Source organism: Hylobates moloch, unplaced genomic scaffold (assembly GCF_009828535.3).
Source record: "Hylobates moloch isolate HMO894 unplaced genomic scaffold, HMol_V3 SCAFFOLD_4, whole genome shotgun sequence".
NCBI classification, from domain to species: Eukaryota; Metazoa; Chordata; class Mammalia; order Primates; family Hylobatidae; genus Hylobates; species Hylobates moloch.
In genome coordinates, this window is record NW_026652279.1 from 77,747,432 (window position 1) to 77,765,685 (window position 18,254).

Below are 18,254 nucleotides of genomic sequence, written 5' to 3' on the forward strand. Positions count from 1 at the left end.
AGGCACTGGAGTTAAAGGTTGCAATAGTTTGGTTTTGCAGAGCACTTTTTCTTTTTACCTGGAAACGAAGACAAAAGAGAGTAGGGTGACTTAAAGGAAAACCAATTTTGGATCAGAACAAGGAAAACCTTTAACAGTTACTGTCCTTCCAAATATGTAAGAAAAGAAGAGAGCCACCTAGGCTGAAGAGTTTCAGAAGAGGAAATAGGTGTCGTGCACTGATAAATTTAGGAAATGTAGGTGTTCTCTTATGTAATACGAAATTCGTGCTCAAAGAAATGTTTTTGACTTTGTTGAAATATGCATTAACCTAAATTAATTATATGTGAAACTTTTTTCCTTTCTAAGAAATTTTATTAATAATCCATGGAACAAGATTCTCCTAAAATATATTTTGAAACGTTTCTTTGAGAAAATCACCCTCCTATTAGCAGGGGATGGATCAGCATATTAGTAATTATATTACTTGAAAATAAACATTAGCAACACGTGCATATGAACAGCATATGTATATAACATATTAGTTTTTACAATTAAGACCCCTGTGGAAAGGATCTATATCTTGATTGTGGTGGAGTTTGCATGGTTCTGTACATTTGTCAAAATTGAACTGCACCCTTAAAATGAGATTATCTTATAAATATATTACCTTTCAATAAAGTTCATTAAAATAATCCAAGCCTCGAATTTCTTGCAAATTAGACCTAAGCCAATACTATTCTAATATGAAGCAATGTGCAAATACAAATACACAATTGGTTCTGTCATTACCCTGGAAGAATTTCACTGGATGCTATTTGAAGCTGGTGATAATGTTGATATCAATATTAGTAGATACCAGGAAATAGAGCAGGCATTTTTATAAGCACTCTACACACATCTCACCCAGTGATGTGGCTATTATTCTTCTTCACATTTTACACTTCAGAAAGATGAGACTAAGAGAGTTTAAATTGTTTGATGTAAGTCAAACAATTATCTGAGTGGTGAGCTAGGATTCGCAGTGGAACAATTTGAATCTACATTCTATGATTCTAAAACACTGGTTATATTACTTCCATACACATAACTTAAAAGTAAATTATAATTTTAGACATTTAAATTACCCTAAACAATTTGGTAATCACATGTTTTCAAAAAGGTATGTTGTAAATCTTTGTCTTTTCTCATATAGTGTTAGTTTTCTTAATTCAAAGCCATATGTATATATATTCTTAGTATTTTAAAAATAGGCACTTTATGTACACATCCATGGGAAACATGTTCATATGGTATTCAAAGGTGTTGTGCTTTTTCTTGTTGAATTAACTATTTTTAATACTGAAAGAACATACAAATATGGTTATATCACATTCTTCACTGAAATCAATTATCTTATTGATAATATGTCAAAAGGTGTGGTTTTAAGGGTTAGTGTGGTTTAAGGGTTAGTGTGTTTGCTAATAAGGTTATATCCTAACTTAGGGGACTTTCATCTTGAGAGGATTCTTAAAGACCAAAAATTCAAGGTGTTGAGAAATAATTGATCATTTGAAGTTTATTAAAATTGAAAATTTCTACTCTATGAAAGACACTGTCAAGAGAAAAATAAGACAAGCCACACACTGGAAGAAAATATTTGCAAAAGACATATCTGATAAAATGGTGTTATTCAAAACATACAATAAAAGTACACAAAACAAAACAAAAGGCCAGGTGCAGTGACTCATACCTGTAATCCCAGCAGTTTGGGAGGCCAAAGCGGGCGGATCCCTTGTGCTCAGGAGTTCAAGATCAGCCTGGGCAACATGGTAAAATCCTGTCTCTACAAAAAAATACAAAAAAAATTAGCCAGGTGTTGTGGTACACTTCTGTTGTCCCAGCTACTCGGGAGGCTGAGTTGGGAGGATTACTTGATCCTGGGAGGCGGAGGTTGCCGTGAGCCAAGATAGCACCACTGTACTCAAGTCTGGGTGACAGAGCAAGACACTATCTCAAAAAACAAAAGCAAGCAAAAAAAAAATTCTTAAACTCAACAATGAGAAAAAAGACTTAACAAATACCTCACCAAAGATGATTATGAGATGATAAATAAGCCACTAAAAGATGTTTCACATCATATGCCAACAAGGACATGTAAATTTAAAACACTACATACTGTTGCATGCCTACTAGAATGGCCAAAACATAGAACACTGACACCACCAGCTACTAGCAAGGATGTTGAACAGCAAGAAATCTTACCAGTTACTAGTGGAAAGTCAAATGCTGTAACAACTTTGAAAGACAATTTGACAGTTTCTTGCAATAGTAAGCATTGTCTTACCATATAATTGAACAATCACACTATTTATTATTTACCCAGATGTGTTTAAAACTTATCTCCACACAAAAACCTGCAAATGGATATTTATTCCAGCTTTATTCATAATTGCCGCAATTTGGAAGAAATCAAGCTGTCCTTCAATAGGTAAATGGATAAATAAACCATGGTACGTCCAGGCAATAGAATGTTATTCAGTGCTGAAAAGACATTAGCTATCAAGACATGAAAAGAAGAAAACACGGAGGAAACTTAAATTTATATTAATTACTAAGCGAAAGACGTATGTAGCCAATTTTAAAAGGCTGCATACTCTATGTTTATGCCTATATGACATTCCAAGAAAGGCAGAACTGTGGAGATAACAAAGAGATCAGCAGTTTCTAGGGGTTCGGAAGGGGGAGGGATGAACAGATGAAGCACAAAGGATTTTTAGGGCAGTGAAACTATTCTGTATGATACTATGATGTTTGATATGTGTCATATACATTTGTTCAAACCCATAAAATGCACAGCACCAAGAGTAAACCTAAATGTAAACTATGGACTTTGGGTGATAATGGTGTGTCAATGCAGGTTGATCAGTTGTAACAAATGCATCATTCTGGTGGGGGTTGCCAGTGGGAGAGGCTATGCAAGGGCAGGGAGTGGAATAGTGTCAGGGAATGGAATAGTGTCAGGGAAGGAATTTTTCTCTAAACCCAAAGCTATTGTAAAAAGTAAAATCTATTAAAAGCAAACCAAAACTTCAAAGTACTGAAATGATAAGTGCAGAATAGCTAATAATGCAATTCCCATTTCTGATTCATAATTTCTGGTTTGTGGGTACTACCTTAAAAATCATATTATGTTTTTAGCCACTTACTACATAAATTCACAGAACTAGTCCTAGATCATGAAAATTTATTCGAGGAATATTAATCATAATACCTTACAGATATTTGAAACAATATCTGCCTGTTGAATAATATAACTTGGGGGAATTCAATTATAGTAAGTGTTTATACATTCAGGCTTATTTTCTTGTAATTATTGCATTCTTTTTAAGGTGAAAATGTGCGTGTTTGATTAGGCTCTTTATTTTATCAATAGCTGCCTGCTACAAACAAGCTATATATCACTATTAATAAATGACAATTAAAATGTAATTAGCCACAGAAACAAAAATCTCATTTTCAATTAATGTACTATAAAATATCATTTAACAAATATAATCCTGCTAAATTTTTAAGTAATAAGCGAGTTCTAAATAGCCTTGAGATTCATACATGTTTTTATTTACATCAAGAGCTAAGATACAACTGCTTATACGCATTTAAGAAACCAGAGGTCTAGGGTGTTTTCCAAACAGGACTCTATGTCTAGGACACTCAGTAATCAATTAGAGAGAAGAGGAATCTGAGAAACTCCTTAGTCAAGCAGAAACCAAGAAGATAGGGCAACTATTATATCGAAAGCCAGCCAAGCAGAAATGACCAGTACACAATATACTTACACATTTTCTCTGGAGGAACAAATCATTTATACTTCACTGAGAAATGTGATCATAAGCCAAAACATTCAGTGGATAACTCTGTAAAAGAGCTTTTGAACAAACTAATAACTGCATAGTATGGATTAAAGAGTAAAAATATTAATCTAGTTTATAATGTAGTTACATAATGTCAGTGATGAGTGATATACTGGGGTAAGGAGAGTTAGGAGAACATTAACCCCAAGACAAACGAGTCGGGCAATAAATATGAAACTACAGTAACCACGCATGTTTTCTGAGGCCAGTTTCTAGCTCAGATCAAAGTTGCTTACAGAAAATTTTAGAGAGAGGAAATAATCTCCAAATATCTCAAGTAAAGTCAGGTGATTATAGCTGTCTGGCAAGAGGATTAGACAGCTTTGCTAGGGGAAAACTTAGCAATTAACTCTGCATTGATAAGTCATACAATCAGGACAGCTGAACTCAAATAGACAAATTAAAATAGCTATGTCCAGTTAACCTACAGCAATAAATTAGTAATCTTTTTTTCAATTTGTGATTCTGAGTGTCACAAAAATAACTGTTAGAACTTCATTGGGGTGGGCAAATTACTTTTTATATAGTACTAGATTTGTTTATCTATTTTTGACTAAATAGTAAAAAAACTGTTAAAAGATTAAGTGTTTCCACTTCCCAACTCTCAAATCTAAAATTTGCCAAGTACTGCCAAGTATACTTGTCTGTTCCTACCAGAGTTATCTTCTAAATTATTTAGGTCATTTTATAATCTATTATTACAATCTCAGTGGCTCCTCATCACCTACATTACTTGCCCCATTTTATTTTTTAAGTTCCCTATCACATTACATACTGGCAAACCCCATCATCCAGCCAAACAACAACTCTCCTTATAGTAGCCTAAATATGTCATTATATCATGAAATAGATCTGTATCTACCTGTCTATCATCTATCTACCTATCTATGATAAAATTGATATATAAATAAATATACCATGACATTTATGTATATACATACCATCTTTGAAAATTCATACTGTAACCTCTAAATAGTATTGTTTTATTTCATACTTATCGGATATTATCTCATATCTCAAAATGCCACTTCTTCCATATAAGCTTGGTCAATTCTCCCTGGCAAAATTAATTAACCAGTCACCTGCATATATTTTTGTAGCTTTGTGCTGTCATTTGTTATTATCTCTTAAAAAGTTCCCAAATATTATAAGCTTTGTTTTTTTACGGGGATACTATGTTATGTTTCTCTGTCATATTCAGAATAGACCACTTAGTAATTTTTAAAATCTGTTTGTGAATTCGCATAATTTAACTGGCCTCAAGGTGTTTATGCACCTGGGTGAAAAGCAAGTTTTTTTTCTGCTATATCACCAAAGCAGCATAATGCTTGACTCATTATAAGTTGTTTGTAAATATTTGTTTAATGAATGATTAATTTCAGAGTTTTCTAAATGTGATGAGAGTGTTCCAACTAAATTGGTGGGAAATCAAAGTAAAAATCACTTATCTGGCATCCTCTAAAGAATAGAGAAGACCAAGGAATCATTGATGATTAATATCTAACTTGAAAATGAGTTTTCAAAATTAATAAATACTACATTTGTTTGAAATGTGTATCATGAAATGTATCTATACAATTCATATTCATTTTAGTGATGTAATAATTTTGTTTCATTATTTCAAAAAATGACATTTCAAATCTATTTGAACTGCAGTGTTTCACAAAATAATTGTTTCTCAACATAGCTAACCATTACAAAATAATATTTTTTTTTTTATCTCCCCAGATAACACATTATCTATCACTGGCTGGGTGTAATGCAAGGAAGGGACAAAGATGAAATGGAAACATGTTCCTTTTTTGGTCATAATATCACTCCTCAGCTTATCCCCAAATCACCTGTTTGTGGCCCAGCTTATTCCAGGTAAGTGCTGTGCATTTGTTTCATCAATACTTAACCAGTATTCCTTCTTTGCTTTAAATTCACTTTTTATTGTGTGTGTTGCAAATCAAATTTGTTCATTTCCTTTGGAACTTGTAAGTCTGTGTGAATGTCTTCCTGAGTATGAGTGCTGATCAATTTCAGGGGTCAAATTATTATTCTTGAACAGAGAGCACTTTATTAATTCCCAAGAGAAACAGAACATCGAGAAAAAGTCACTGTGCTGAAACGTGTAAGGAGTGTTATATTAACTAAGTGAATTAGAGTGGCAGAAGAAAAATTACAGTAGGGAAAAGATGTGTAACACACAGAGGAAAGCTAAGCCACAATGCATGTCAGTACCATAGAAAGGGGACATCAAAAAAGTGAAACACTGAAAACTGACATTTCTTAGAGTAGTAACATGTTAATTAACAGGCTGAACAATGTAAGAATAAAAATGTAACATGCCGCTGTGTTGCTGCCGTAGGTAGTTGCCACTGTTTTGGGTGAAGTTAGAAACCTATTTCCTTGAAGTCATAATTTTATTAATGGTATAGAATAGCATTTCTTTAAAATGCTTTACTGATACTGTTTCAATAGGGATTAATTAGATCCAATGTATGGTAGCAGAAAATACAAAAATATATTGATGTACTAATCAAAATATAATTTTAAGTTTCCTCTTAGATAAGACAGAAAAAATTGAAGTTAATTTGAATACATCTAATATGTCAAAATTTAGCCATGTTATTCGTGAAAGAATAACATACCATGTTTCATTAGACCATACCATGAAACTTTGTTTTTATTTATGTTGTGGTCATATTTATTTTGATATTCAGCAACTATATGTAGCTTGTCATGTTCATCCACACAAAATCAAAGGTTTCAAAAAATCCTGGTGCTTCACTTGTGCCCTGCGCTGGGTTAAGATTGACATTTTGAACTAGAAGATAAGGGAGTTGTAAAGAAAAAAATGATTTCTATATCTGTTAAAAACATTTTCATATGATTGAAGGATACAGAAACTTTAATTAAGTCTGTTGTAAGCAAATACATTTAATGATTTGTATCAAATTAGGTTAGCCCACCAAAATTACTACATCTTGTTATTTTTAGCCTGTTCCTACGTTCCCTTCTCTTGCTACGACTCTGTTGAGTATTAAGATTAGTGTATGAACCAAAGAAAACATCATACATTTCTTAAATATGTGGAAAAGGCAAATATAGGTACAAAGTAATTCACTGTTTTGTAAATTGTCAGAATAAAGAGGATATGAAAGTGTTTTTAAAACTACAACTACAGATAAACACAGATACGGATACAGCTTAGGTATCATTCCCCTTAAACTGTATGGCCAGCTAATAACTCCTCCTATGGGTCAACAAATTTATTCCGTGATGTAGTTATTGAGCAAGAAATCAAAATTCAAAATTGTTAAGTGAGGTTTGAACCGCCTGTGTCTATCTAGTGGAAGAAGGAATGCGTGTATGAATATATATGGTGGGAAGGTACAAGGTTTATCTAGGGAATAGAAAATGTTACCTTTTTTATTCAAAAGGATATTGCATAATTTTAGAGAAGAAAAATCAACTTGAACACTTATGGGCAAAAGCTGTCACACCTCTGTGATTACTATTTTACATGCAAATACTTGTAAATCTACAGTATATGACTTCATTGTCTAACTTAATGTGTAGAGATTGGTTACAAAGGTGATAGTTTGGTTATCAGTTAGTTAAAAAATTTACCGCACAAATTGATTACTCAGGGCCCATTCTGGTGCAACACTTTCTTAAAAAGAAATAAGGGTAACCTCAAATGGGATGCATACAGTTAGATGCCTTTTTTTTCAGGACTACAGAGTTCAAGAAACATTTCAAAGTAATTTACCTGTCAAAAGAAATATGCTGTTAGCTTTTCAAGAAGAACACCCGCAGAGTGGAAGTCATTTTCATAACTGCCTCCATCTAGGGGCGCTGGCTTCAGGCTAGGGAGAAAATCTACGGAAAGAACTCACTGGTCTTAGAGTGTCCCCTCCTTTCATTAATCTCAGAATGAAGAGAAGTCTGGATTCTTCTCTTTGGTTTTCTAGCTTTAATATGTTCATTAGAGACCTTGGATCTGGATTGAATTGAGCATATCTCTGAGGAAGCAAAAACCGGATTAGCTTTGAAGGCAAAATGTTAGTGTCTTTTTTTCAAAAAAAAAAAAAAAAAAAAGCAATTTCTTATTCAACTGATTTATTTCCACTCTTTCTCTTAAGAAAAAAAAGTCTCCTTCATCAGAAATGTATTTCTAATAATAAACAAAAAGGTAAAGATATCAGACAAATAAAAAAAAGTAACATGCTTCTAAAAAAAAAAAAGGAGAATTTTATATTCTGTAGTACTTGACTCTGAGTTATCATCAGCCAAGGTGTCTACCGGAACAAGATTTCTCAGGGTGCAAAAGAAAAGAGCAATTAAAACATTGGCTCACTGCGGGTTATTTTATTACCACAACAATGAAATGTTTTCACTTCAAGCTGTGGCTAGGTTACTTGGTGTAAGTAAATATTAAAATATTTGAATGTAATGTCTGGAACTGATGGGTCGCCCAGCTCAATTTTTTTTTCATTTTTGATTTTGTCTCCCTGTATGATACATTTTTATAACTGCTATTATGTTTCGTAACATTGCATATGAAATGGTTGGTATATGAGAAGGCAAACAAATTACTTGTATATAGTAAATCAAGAAATACTCTTATTGTTGAAAATAAATTGGTTTAGAGAAAAGAAATAATTCAGAAATAGAGTCTAAGAATAACTGGCCTTTGCCAGCCATTTGAATTGTTGCTTTCATTGCATGTTGAGCCCATTGAAACCCACCTCTTTTTTATTAAAACCACTGGTAGATGTTTTTCGTGTTAATTTACTTCATCTCTAATTGACAAATGAAATATATTCTTAAACCACGTGAGGTTATCTCTCTAGGCATGCCGGATCTGGACTATGCCACGCCTTGACTTAATTTCTGCTAGGAAAGGAATCTGACAGATACCAATCTTTACATTTTAAGCATCTACCTTTTATTGCCAGGGATGTCAGGAAGACAATGAAAGGCAAATGTAAAATGATATGTTATTAAAGCATATATTTCACATATAGTGGAATTTAATTAAAAAATTTAAAAAACCTCTATGGTAAAAAAAATAAAGTTGAATTCTAGGTTTATATTGCAATATTTTAAATGAAAATACATGGAGAAAAACCCACAAGGTTGTATTTCTATTTGAATAAATCAGACAGGCCACTTTAAAGTTCAGCATGATTTATCTTTTCCTCTCCATACTCTAAATGTGCAGCAGTGTTGTCCTTCATTAAAGATGCAGGTGCTGACTGGGTTATTTCCTTGTCCCTGACTCATGTCAACAAGCCTCGAGTGTGAAATTTTCTGAAATGATTTACTGTTTATCTGCGCCACCCATCCATCGACCACCACTTCAGTATCTTGCTGTTATACCCCCCAAAGATAATTGAAAAGAGCTGTTAACTGGGTCTGAATCATCCATACATAAATTATAAATTGTGAAAAAAAATTTCTTATGCAAAATTTTAGAAATTACAATGAATATACATACAACTCCCATATATTTCTAAGTTTTGTTTTTGTTTTAGTTTTCATATGCTCAATACATTTTGAATAGACGAGGATTTATTTCAGATTTTTAAAAATCTCCTTTGAAGTGTGAAAACAAATTGCAAGTAAATAAATTCCAGAAATCTAAATGTGAAAGAATCTTTAGGAATTTCTTTTGGGATACTTTATTTAACAAGTAATGTTGCATGCATGCTTCTTACAAAGTTTATGATCCACGGGTATGTCTTTTTTCCAATATTTGTGATTAGTTTCTATGGCAAAGAAACATATATTAGGAAAATATATGTCATTTAAAACTTGTAGAGATTGCTTGTTCATAGGCAACAGTTTAATTTTTAACTGCACTATTTAGAAAGTAGTCAATTATTTTGAAAAACATAAAAAGATACCATTATAATATCACATTTAGTATAAAAGTACTTAAACACACTTAACTCTTAAATTAGGCATTGATAGAGGTATTATACACAAAAGTAATTTGATTTTACATGCTACTTGACAAATTTGTCTGACTAGAGAGTTGTCTCTCAACACATTTTCTATGATTTATTTTTTCAGAAGCACCTGAGATGCTTCTTAAAAATAAAGATTCTTTCTCAGCAAACTATCGCAAGGACAAAAAAACAAACACCACGTGTTCTCACTCACAGGTGGGAATTGAACAATGAGACCACATGGACACAGGAAGGGGAACATCACACACCGGGGCCTGTTGTGGGGTGGGAGGAGGGGGGAGGGACAGCATTAGGAGATATACCTAATGTTAAATGACAAGTTAATGGGTGCAGCACACCAACATGGCACATGTTTATATACGTAACGATCCTGCATGTTGTGCACATGTACCCTAAAACTTGAAGTATAATTAAAAAAGTAAAAAATAAATAAAGATTCCTAGGGCCCATGGCAGAATCACTGAAATAAAGAGTTTGGGCAGCTCTGCAAGTATCTACAAATTATCTAACAGGCAGAAAATTAGAGAAGCTCTGCTTTAGACATTTGAGTTGATTTTATTTTAATGTTGAGTACACTTCAAGAATATTTATTCTCTGAGGACAGATTTCCATGAGAAAGGGAAAAAGTTATTTGGAGATATTTGTTTTCTGTATTGCAAGGATTTGGAGGAGCAGATTTGATGCCACTACTGGTTGATTTTGCTTTGGTTTTGCTTATGTTTCTTGTTATTTTCATCTTATAATAAATATTTCTAGATTGAAAAACATAATATATCCTATCGGATGAAAAGTATTAGCTCAATACACAAAGCCACCAAAGTAATAAGCAGATCAGTGAATTTTAAATTATAATATTGAAAGTGACTTTATGAAATTCAAAGTTAAGTTTGCCTAGTGGGTACAATTCCCCCTAAATTTTGTCCAAGCCTTAGCAAAATCTTAATTCAGATATTAAGTAGCTGGACATTTATAATAAACTAGAATAATATGTTAATTATGCAAACATTCTGTAAAAAGAAACTAATAACCCTGGCTGTATTATGACTTATAGAAGCCTTAGACAATTTGGCCTTTATGGGCCCCTTTTTCCATAAAATCATCTTAAAAGTATGTTGATATCAACATGACTTATGCCCAAATGTGCTGCCTAAAAACAATAGTCACTACAAACAAAATGCAACAAAAACTCACCTTTACACATTATATAAACCTCATAGACGAAAATCATAAGAGAAATCAAATATTCTCTGAATGTTACTTTTTATAGTATAATTTTAACAACAGTAATAATGCACTTACCCAGATCAAAAAGCTGTTAGATGGGTGTTCTCTTGCTGATGACTCACTTGATACTGACTTGCTGTGTTTCCTATCCCCCATCATTCTGCAAAGTTAAATGAGCTAGTGCCAGGTGTGGGCTAATGGATCCCCTGAAAGAGATCTTCTGCTTGTGGTTCTTAGTGAAGGTTGCAGAGGGTTCATCCCTAATCACATTCCCCACATCCCTAATCACATTGCATGTGTATGTGAGTGTTTATGTGTGTGTATGTGTGTGTGTATGTGTGTGTATGCACACACATACACACACACATACACACACACACACACACACACTTACCCACCTACAAATCATGGAAGTCTCTTGTTATATACTCAGGACATTTATCTACTGTTAGACTCCTGTGATTTGATGAATTTATTTTCCTCCCACTCTGCTCATTGATTTAGTAATCAAGCATAGTGTCAATCATTTCTGAAATACCTGAGCAAGCACTTTCTTCCTTGGTTTGTTTTTTTGTTTATTTGTTTTAAGAAAATAAAACTCCCCCCAAAGGTGAGAAATGGAAGTCAGTTACTCAGTTCCCATTTATTTGTGTTCTGCACAAAACTGCTCAACAGTACTTTAGGGATCTGTCCAGGTAAAAGCATATATATTTGTAATATGTATATATATTACATGTACGTATGTAACATATGCCTGTATATCTAGTAGTATATGCATGTATGATAATGCACACATATAGATAAAATAAGTTCATCTTGACTCAGACTCTATCTATCCGTTCTTTCACCCACGTGAAATAATGATACAGACTGTATTTCGTGAAGTCCAAGTTGAGAGCTTATTTGAATTAATTTCTAAATCGTTAGCAATAAATTTTTAAATATATGGGTTTGTAAAAAATGACAGAATGTTTTATCTTTTCGATTACTTTTTGCTTTGTTTTGGTTTGGGTTCTGTTCTATTTGGCCTGAGTGAGGAAACACTATACCTTGGCAATATCTAGAGTGAACAGAAATGTTCTGCAGATAGGGTGATGCTCTGCTCCGAAAGGTGCATTCCTCTGTTTTCAATTTACGTTTTATATGATGCCCAGCTATGTGCACATGCAATTCACAGTTGTTGAAATTACTTGCATAGTTCATTGTTGCGATCATTATTTTGCTCAGAACAAGAGTACTCTCATACATCATTTGTGTTTCCTATGCTAATGTGGATATCTTTTTTAAAAAAAACACTAGTAGATTAATGATACCAAATGTCTCTTAATTTATGCCACATTTTGTTTAAATCAATATTACAATTATATTACAGCTTCTGGGTATTCAAGAAAGATTCAAGATCTTTTCCAAATGAGTACATTTATATATGGTTTCTTTATGATCTTATCATTTTCTTCTTCCTTAGGAAGAAATATCTTTTTAAGCTATTTCTCCAGAATTCATGAATAAATGGGCAGAGATTATATTTATCTGCTGTACTATAGCCCTTCATTAAAACTCAATTTCATGAAAAGAAAAATCATAATTTGTAGTTAATATTAACCAAATATCCACCCTTAGACACATTTCCTCAAATTTAAATATTCAAAGTTAATCATTATGCCATATGTAAGAGTCATTGTCCTTACATTCTTTTTCCCCTTGAGAATAGATATGATGTCAACAAAGTGGTTAATTCAAACTTAATAACTAAATAATAAACTTAATGGCTATTAACTAAAAACTTAATCACTAATTTTAAAGAAAACTGTGTTCAGAATAGGAACACCATATTAATTAGAATGACCACTATCCATAAGTATTTTATAGAGGGAAAACATACACGTTAGCAAGGATGAGATCTTGTCTTAGATGTTAATAGGACTTTTTGCCAAATGTGCACTAGAACCCAGAGTAAAAAACTGAGGATGGCGTGAAAGAATTCACAGATCTTGTAAACAAGCAGATAATAAGCCATTGAAACATTCATGTTTATTAGGTGCCTAATAAATAGCTTGCTGTTTATTACACTACAGCTTTAGGAGTTTTACGAGGTTGAAAATGGGTGAGTAGGAAGGAGAATCTCAGGCTCATGCCAAGGTGCAGAGCCAAGTGTATAAGATGACAACTTATTTGGTTTGGTAGAAAGTAAAGGCATATCTTGAAAAATGTTTGGAAATGTTCTCAGAAAGAGACAAAGTTCAAATCCGGAGGAGCCTCATGTACTTGGCTGGGCAGCTTTATCTGTAAACTCTGGACAATAGGAAGGAATGAGAGAGTTAAAAGGAGAGTAACCTAATAAGATGATATTTTAGAATCGTGATTCAAGTAGAAAAGTGGTAAATTAAGTTTATTCTGATTTATTAATTTAATAAAGGTTTAAGACTGACTGTTGCAAGTCTCTCTGGTAAATTTGGAGGAGACCATGTCAATGAGATAGTCAATCTTGGTGTCCTCTTTTGTTTTCCTTCTCTGTGAATGAAAACTATTAAAAACCAAATTACACATCAAATTGTCTCATTACAATAAATTATTATTATAATAGAATATAGAAAAAAAAACTTCTGGAGTTATTCAGATAGGTTCTTGATCTCTGAAAGAGTAAGGGGGAGCTAAAAATTATTCACTGAATGTTTGTTGATGAATGAATATATAAGAAGAGGTTGCATAAAAATATATGGCAACATTTGAATAGGACCATAGAGATGAAAAAGGAATAACAGAGTATAAATATCATAGATTATAAATTATATTAGATTCTAAATATCATATAGAAAATATATGAGCATAATAGTTATAGGATTTCTATTGGTTTTTAAACCAGTATTTGGTTTACATTTCTTGATTAACTTAAATTCATAATAAACTGAAAATGCTACTTAAACTTACCATAACACAATAGAGATATATGTGTGCATATGCATATATTCTTTACTTCGTTTCTTGTATAGACATTAACACTGGTACTTTTAACCAAGTTAAAAGTAACACTCATAAGAATAATATTGCAACCAAACTGGAATAAATGACTACAAACATATTTGTTGTATATATATGATTTGTTCTTTCAATGTGAATATGTTGCTTAAGATTTGTACCCTATATTTATTGAAACAGTAATTTTTTTAAAGTTCTTTCATTCTATATGTTTCTTGAGCTTTTACTTAAATATATACATACATGTGTGTGTTTATATGTATAAATTTGTGTGTGGTATCACAAATGATTGGAAATTCTATCAGTAGAAGTGGCAAGCCTTGAAAGAGAACAGATACTTAAGGGAAAAATAGTGTGTTCGTTGCTTTCTAGAGACTATCAATCAGTTGAAGATGAGATCTTAATAACTAGAGAAATTGCCAGCTGTACTTCGGTACTGTGTCTCTTTATTAGTTTGGTCTTCTAGTGTAAAGCTTTATTTAATTGTTTAAGTAGATGGAAGCAAACTAACAGACACATCGGCCTCAAGACACTCAATGAAGAAACTTGTATTTGTAATCTAGCTGCAGAGACCAGGACTATTCTACTTTGATGATATGGTCTTTGTGATGAAACTGGTTAGAAAAACCCCACGTGCCACACGGTCCACCTAATTAAGCCATCAGAATGCATTGCAGCAAACAGAGTGCCTCATATGGACGGATATAAGTAATTTTTTTCCTCTATTGCTTGGTTAATAGAAAGAGGCGCTAACCTAGATTATGACTGATAGAGGCTATATGGTACAGCTGTTGTAATTGTGCCTGAGGGTAGAGAAAGCCTTGGGGGAAAAAAAAAAACAAGACAAAAACAAAAACAAAATTCTATTTGCCAGAGACACTGTCATTACTTCATTCAACTATTTTTTCTAGATTTCCTAGTGAGCTTTCATTGATTCTGTTTTCTCCCATTGTTTGTGTTTTTCCTCTTGCCTCGTGCATGTATCCTTTGTTATATAAACAAGCCTGCGCTTTGATTTCACGTGGAAGAATTGCTTTGAAAAAGGTTTCCGTTACTGAATCAATAATTCATAAATAAAATGAGCATTCTTGACTATTAAAATGAGAAATGTATATTAAAAACTTGAGATGAGAAGAAGTTGAATGCATGGGACTTGAAAATGTAAAAACGTATTGTAACAGGCCTTCTTCCCAAGAGAGTATCCACTGCAAATTTTGAAGGATGTGACCATATATATATAGTGACACATACTTATATAAATATTGAGTCACAATATATGGGTGTGTGGATGTACATATATATAAAATATCAGTGAATATATTTAAATTCATTTATGTATAAAACGGTATGTTTTCATTTTAAATTCCTTACATACATCTAGTTAATATACACAAGCTGATATAAAGTAACAAATTTTTATCCTCTTAAAAGGAGGATAAGATTAATGATTTTTATTTATTTGTTTGTTTATTTATCTATTTATTTATTGACACAGAGTCTCACTCTGTTGCCCAGGCTGGAGTGCAGTGGTGTGATCTCGGCTCACTGCAACCTTCACCGCCTGGGTTCAAGGGTCCAGGTGATTCTCCTGCCTCCGCCTCCCAAATAGCTAAAATTACAGATGTACACCACCACGCCCGGCTAATTGTTTCTGTTTTTAGTAGAGAAAGGGTTTCACCATATTGGTCAGGCTGGACTCAAAATCCTGGCCTCATGTGATCTGCCCACTTAGGCCTCTCAAAGTGCTGGGATTACAGGCATGAGCCGCTGAGCCCGGCTGGGATAAGATTTATTATGACATGACATTTTTCCATCAGTGTTAATAGTCATTCTCTGAATTACCAGGTTAGTAGGGCAATGTATCTACACAAATGACTGAATTCCTTGTATATGAAAATAACTCTCTAGAATATATAATATAATTTATCATTTTTCCATCTAAATGGCCTTTCAACTTTATTTTAATGTTTTATCTTGTTGAAGTTCTTAGCTTGACATGCAACTCAAGCAGAGGATACAAACATAGCATCACTAATACAATAAAGTGGAATCAGTAGCTAGGTCATCCCCTGTGTAGCTGCCCTTGTCCATGAGGTCACATTGATCACCGGAGTCATAGGTGTTTTAGCCATAGTCATAACTTTATGACTCTAATCACTTTTTTCCTATCTCTTTCACTGCACATTCTATTTCTTTTCTTGCCTTTTTCTTTTCTAATATGTTGAGAAATTCAGGCTTCTAGATAGTTACTGTAAAAAGTTGTGTTACTTTTCTTTAATAATTTATGTAGCGGATTCCATGTTCTTTTAATAAACTGCATACAAGACAATGATTCTAAGATGCATCATTATATATGTCCAAGAAAAGAATATAACTACCAATTAACCCATGACACAATAAGTTAAGGATATTTCCATGTAATACATTAGTTGGACCGATCTCTCATTGCTTTGAAGTTTCTTTCATCCTTTCCAAAAGAGTTGGCAATTTCTCTTGCATCTAGTTTGGTAGGTAACAAGCAATTCTTTTGAAATTTCTCAGGAAATGGACACTTTCCTCTACCTAAAGGTGTCTTCCTTTCTCAAGTAGCATAATTTCTGCTTCATAAGAACCTGTAAGTCTGTGACCATCCCTTGAACAATAAATATTTCCTTCACAAATGTCAAATCTAAGGCTGAAATTTTGTTTCTAAGCTTCAGTAACAATAACATTTACTGACAATTTTCAATTATACTGGAATTATAGAATACATTTTAAGTGACAAGCTCAACTTGTGTATTCCTAATAATGCACATAACTCAACTGAAATGACAATATGAACAGTTATGACCAAGTAATCACATCACAGTCAATGCCAGTCACATCAAAATTACTGCCTGGCCCATAGTGATTCCAAGATGACATCTACTATAAGACTTCAGAGTCAAAATGTTGTTTAAGGAAGGGTCTTTGTATTGATAAAATACAATATGTAGAGGGAAATTGAGCTGACACAATCCGCAGGCTCCTCAAAGCTACTAAACAGAAGCATATGAATGTTCACTGGCAACTAGTTCTTAATAGATTATTATTTTAAAGTCACAAATGTGGCAAACATAATGAAAAACGTAGTATAGTGATACAATTGTGGTTAGAATTCATCCATTTACAGGCTCACTTTTTTCTTCCAAATGGAAGTGTCTTTCTGAGGTTTAGAAACCTGTTCATTGGAAAACCAAGCAAATTCTCTTAAAATCTTACCATCGTGACAGGAAACTTTTTAGTATGCACTGAGCTGAAATGCGCATTATGATTATTAGGCAGCTGTATAATTTTTTTTTTTTTTTGCAGGCATTCTGGGTAGAAAAAAAGTAGCTCCAGTAGACACTGTGCTGTTTCACCACGAGTTTGCTGGATCTAAATAATGTCAATTGAATAACAACAATTGACTTTATTACACTTTACTTTCAAAGCTTTACTAAAACAATCATATACAGACAGGAGCATTTCTCAGTTAAATAGTTCTAAGTATTTACCAATTAAATGGTAGATATAATAAAAATTGACCAATACTAATAAGAAGGCAGTATTACTCCTTAATCAACCAGCAACTGACTAATAAGTTGATTATATTCACTGAATCAATTTTGCTAATAAAGTGAAACTTGTTTCATTGAATCTTTTTTTTGGCATTGTACACTTACAACTATAGTTTTATTGTATCTTTCTGCCAAAATACTTTTATTGTAAGACTAAGTTTAGCTTTATAAGACTGTCAAACTGTTTATGTATGATTTTTCATACCTACAAGTAATGTATAAAAGTTCCTGTTGCTCTTTATCTTCCTGAGAAATTGGTGTTGTCAGTGTTTGGGATTTTAGCTATCTAATACATCTGTAAGTAGTATCTCGGCATTTAAATTTTTAATTCCTTAATAGTATATAATATTGTTGAGCTTGTGTGTCATCTGTATTTGTTCTTTGGTGAGGTGTTTATTTGTTCAGACTTTTGCCCACTTTTTTGGGGGGTTGGTTGTCTACTTATTGAGTTTTAAGAGGTTTTTTTTTTGTTGTTTTTTTTTGTTTTTTTTTGTTTTTTTTTTGAGACAGAGTCTCCCTCTGTCTTCCAGGCTGGAGGGCAGTGGCGCAATCTCCGCTCACTGCAGCCTCTACCTCCCGAGTTCAAGCGATTCTCCTGCATCAGCTTCTTGAGTAGCAGGAATTACAGGCTCCCGCCA

General features: G+C 33.0%; 1 protein-coding gene across 1 annotated transcript in view; it reads left to right on the forward strand.

Moving 5' to 3' along the window:
* ROBO1 (roundabout guidance receptor 1) overlaps positions 1-18,254 on the forward strand; it is a 1,210,998-nt gene that overhangs the window by 181,785 nt on the left and 1,010,959 nt on the right. Inside the window, exon 3 of the mRNA XM_032150402.2 lies at positions 5,601-5,738. Coding sequence (XP_032006293.1) covers positions 5,651-5,738 — 88 coding nt within the window. The 5' untranslated portion in view covers positions 5,601-5,650. The remainder of the gene's footprint in view (positions 1-5,600; positions 5,739-18,254) is intronic.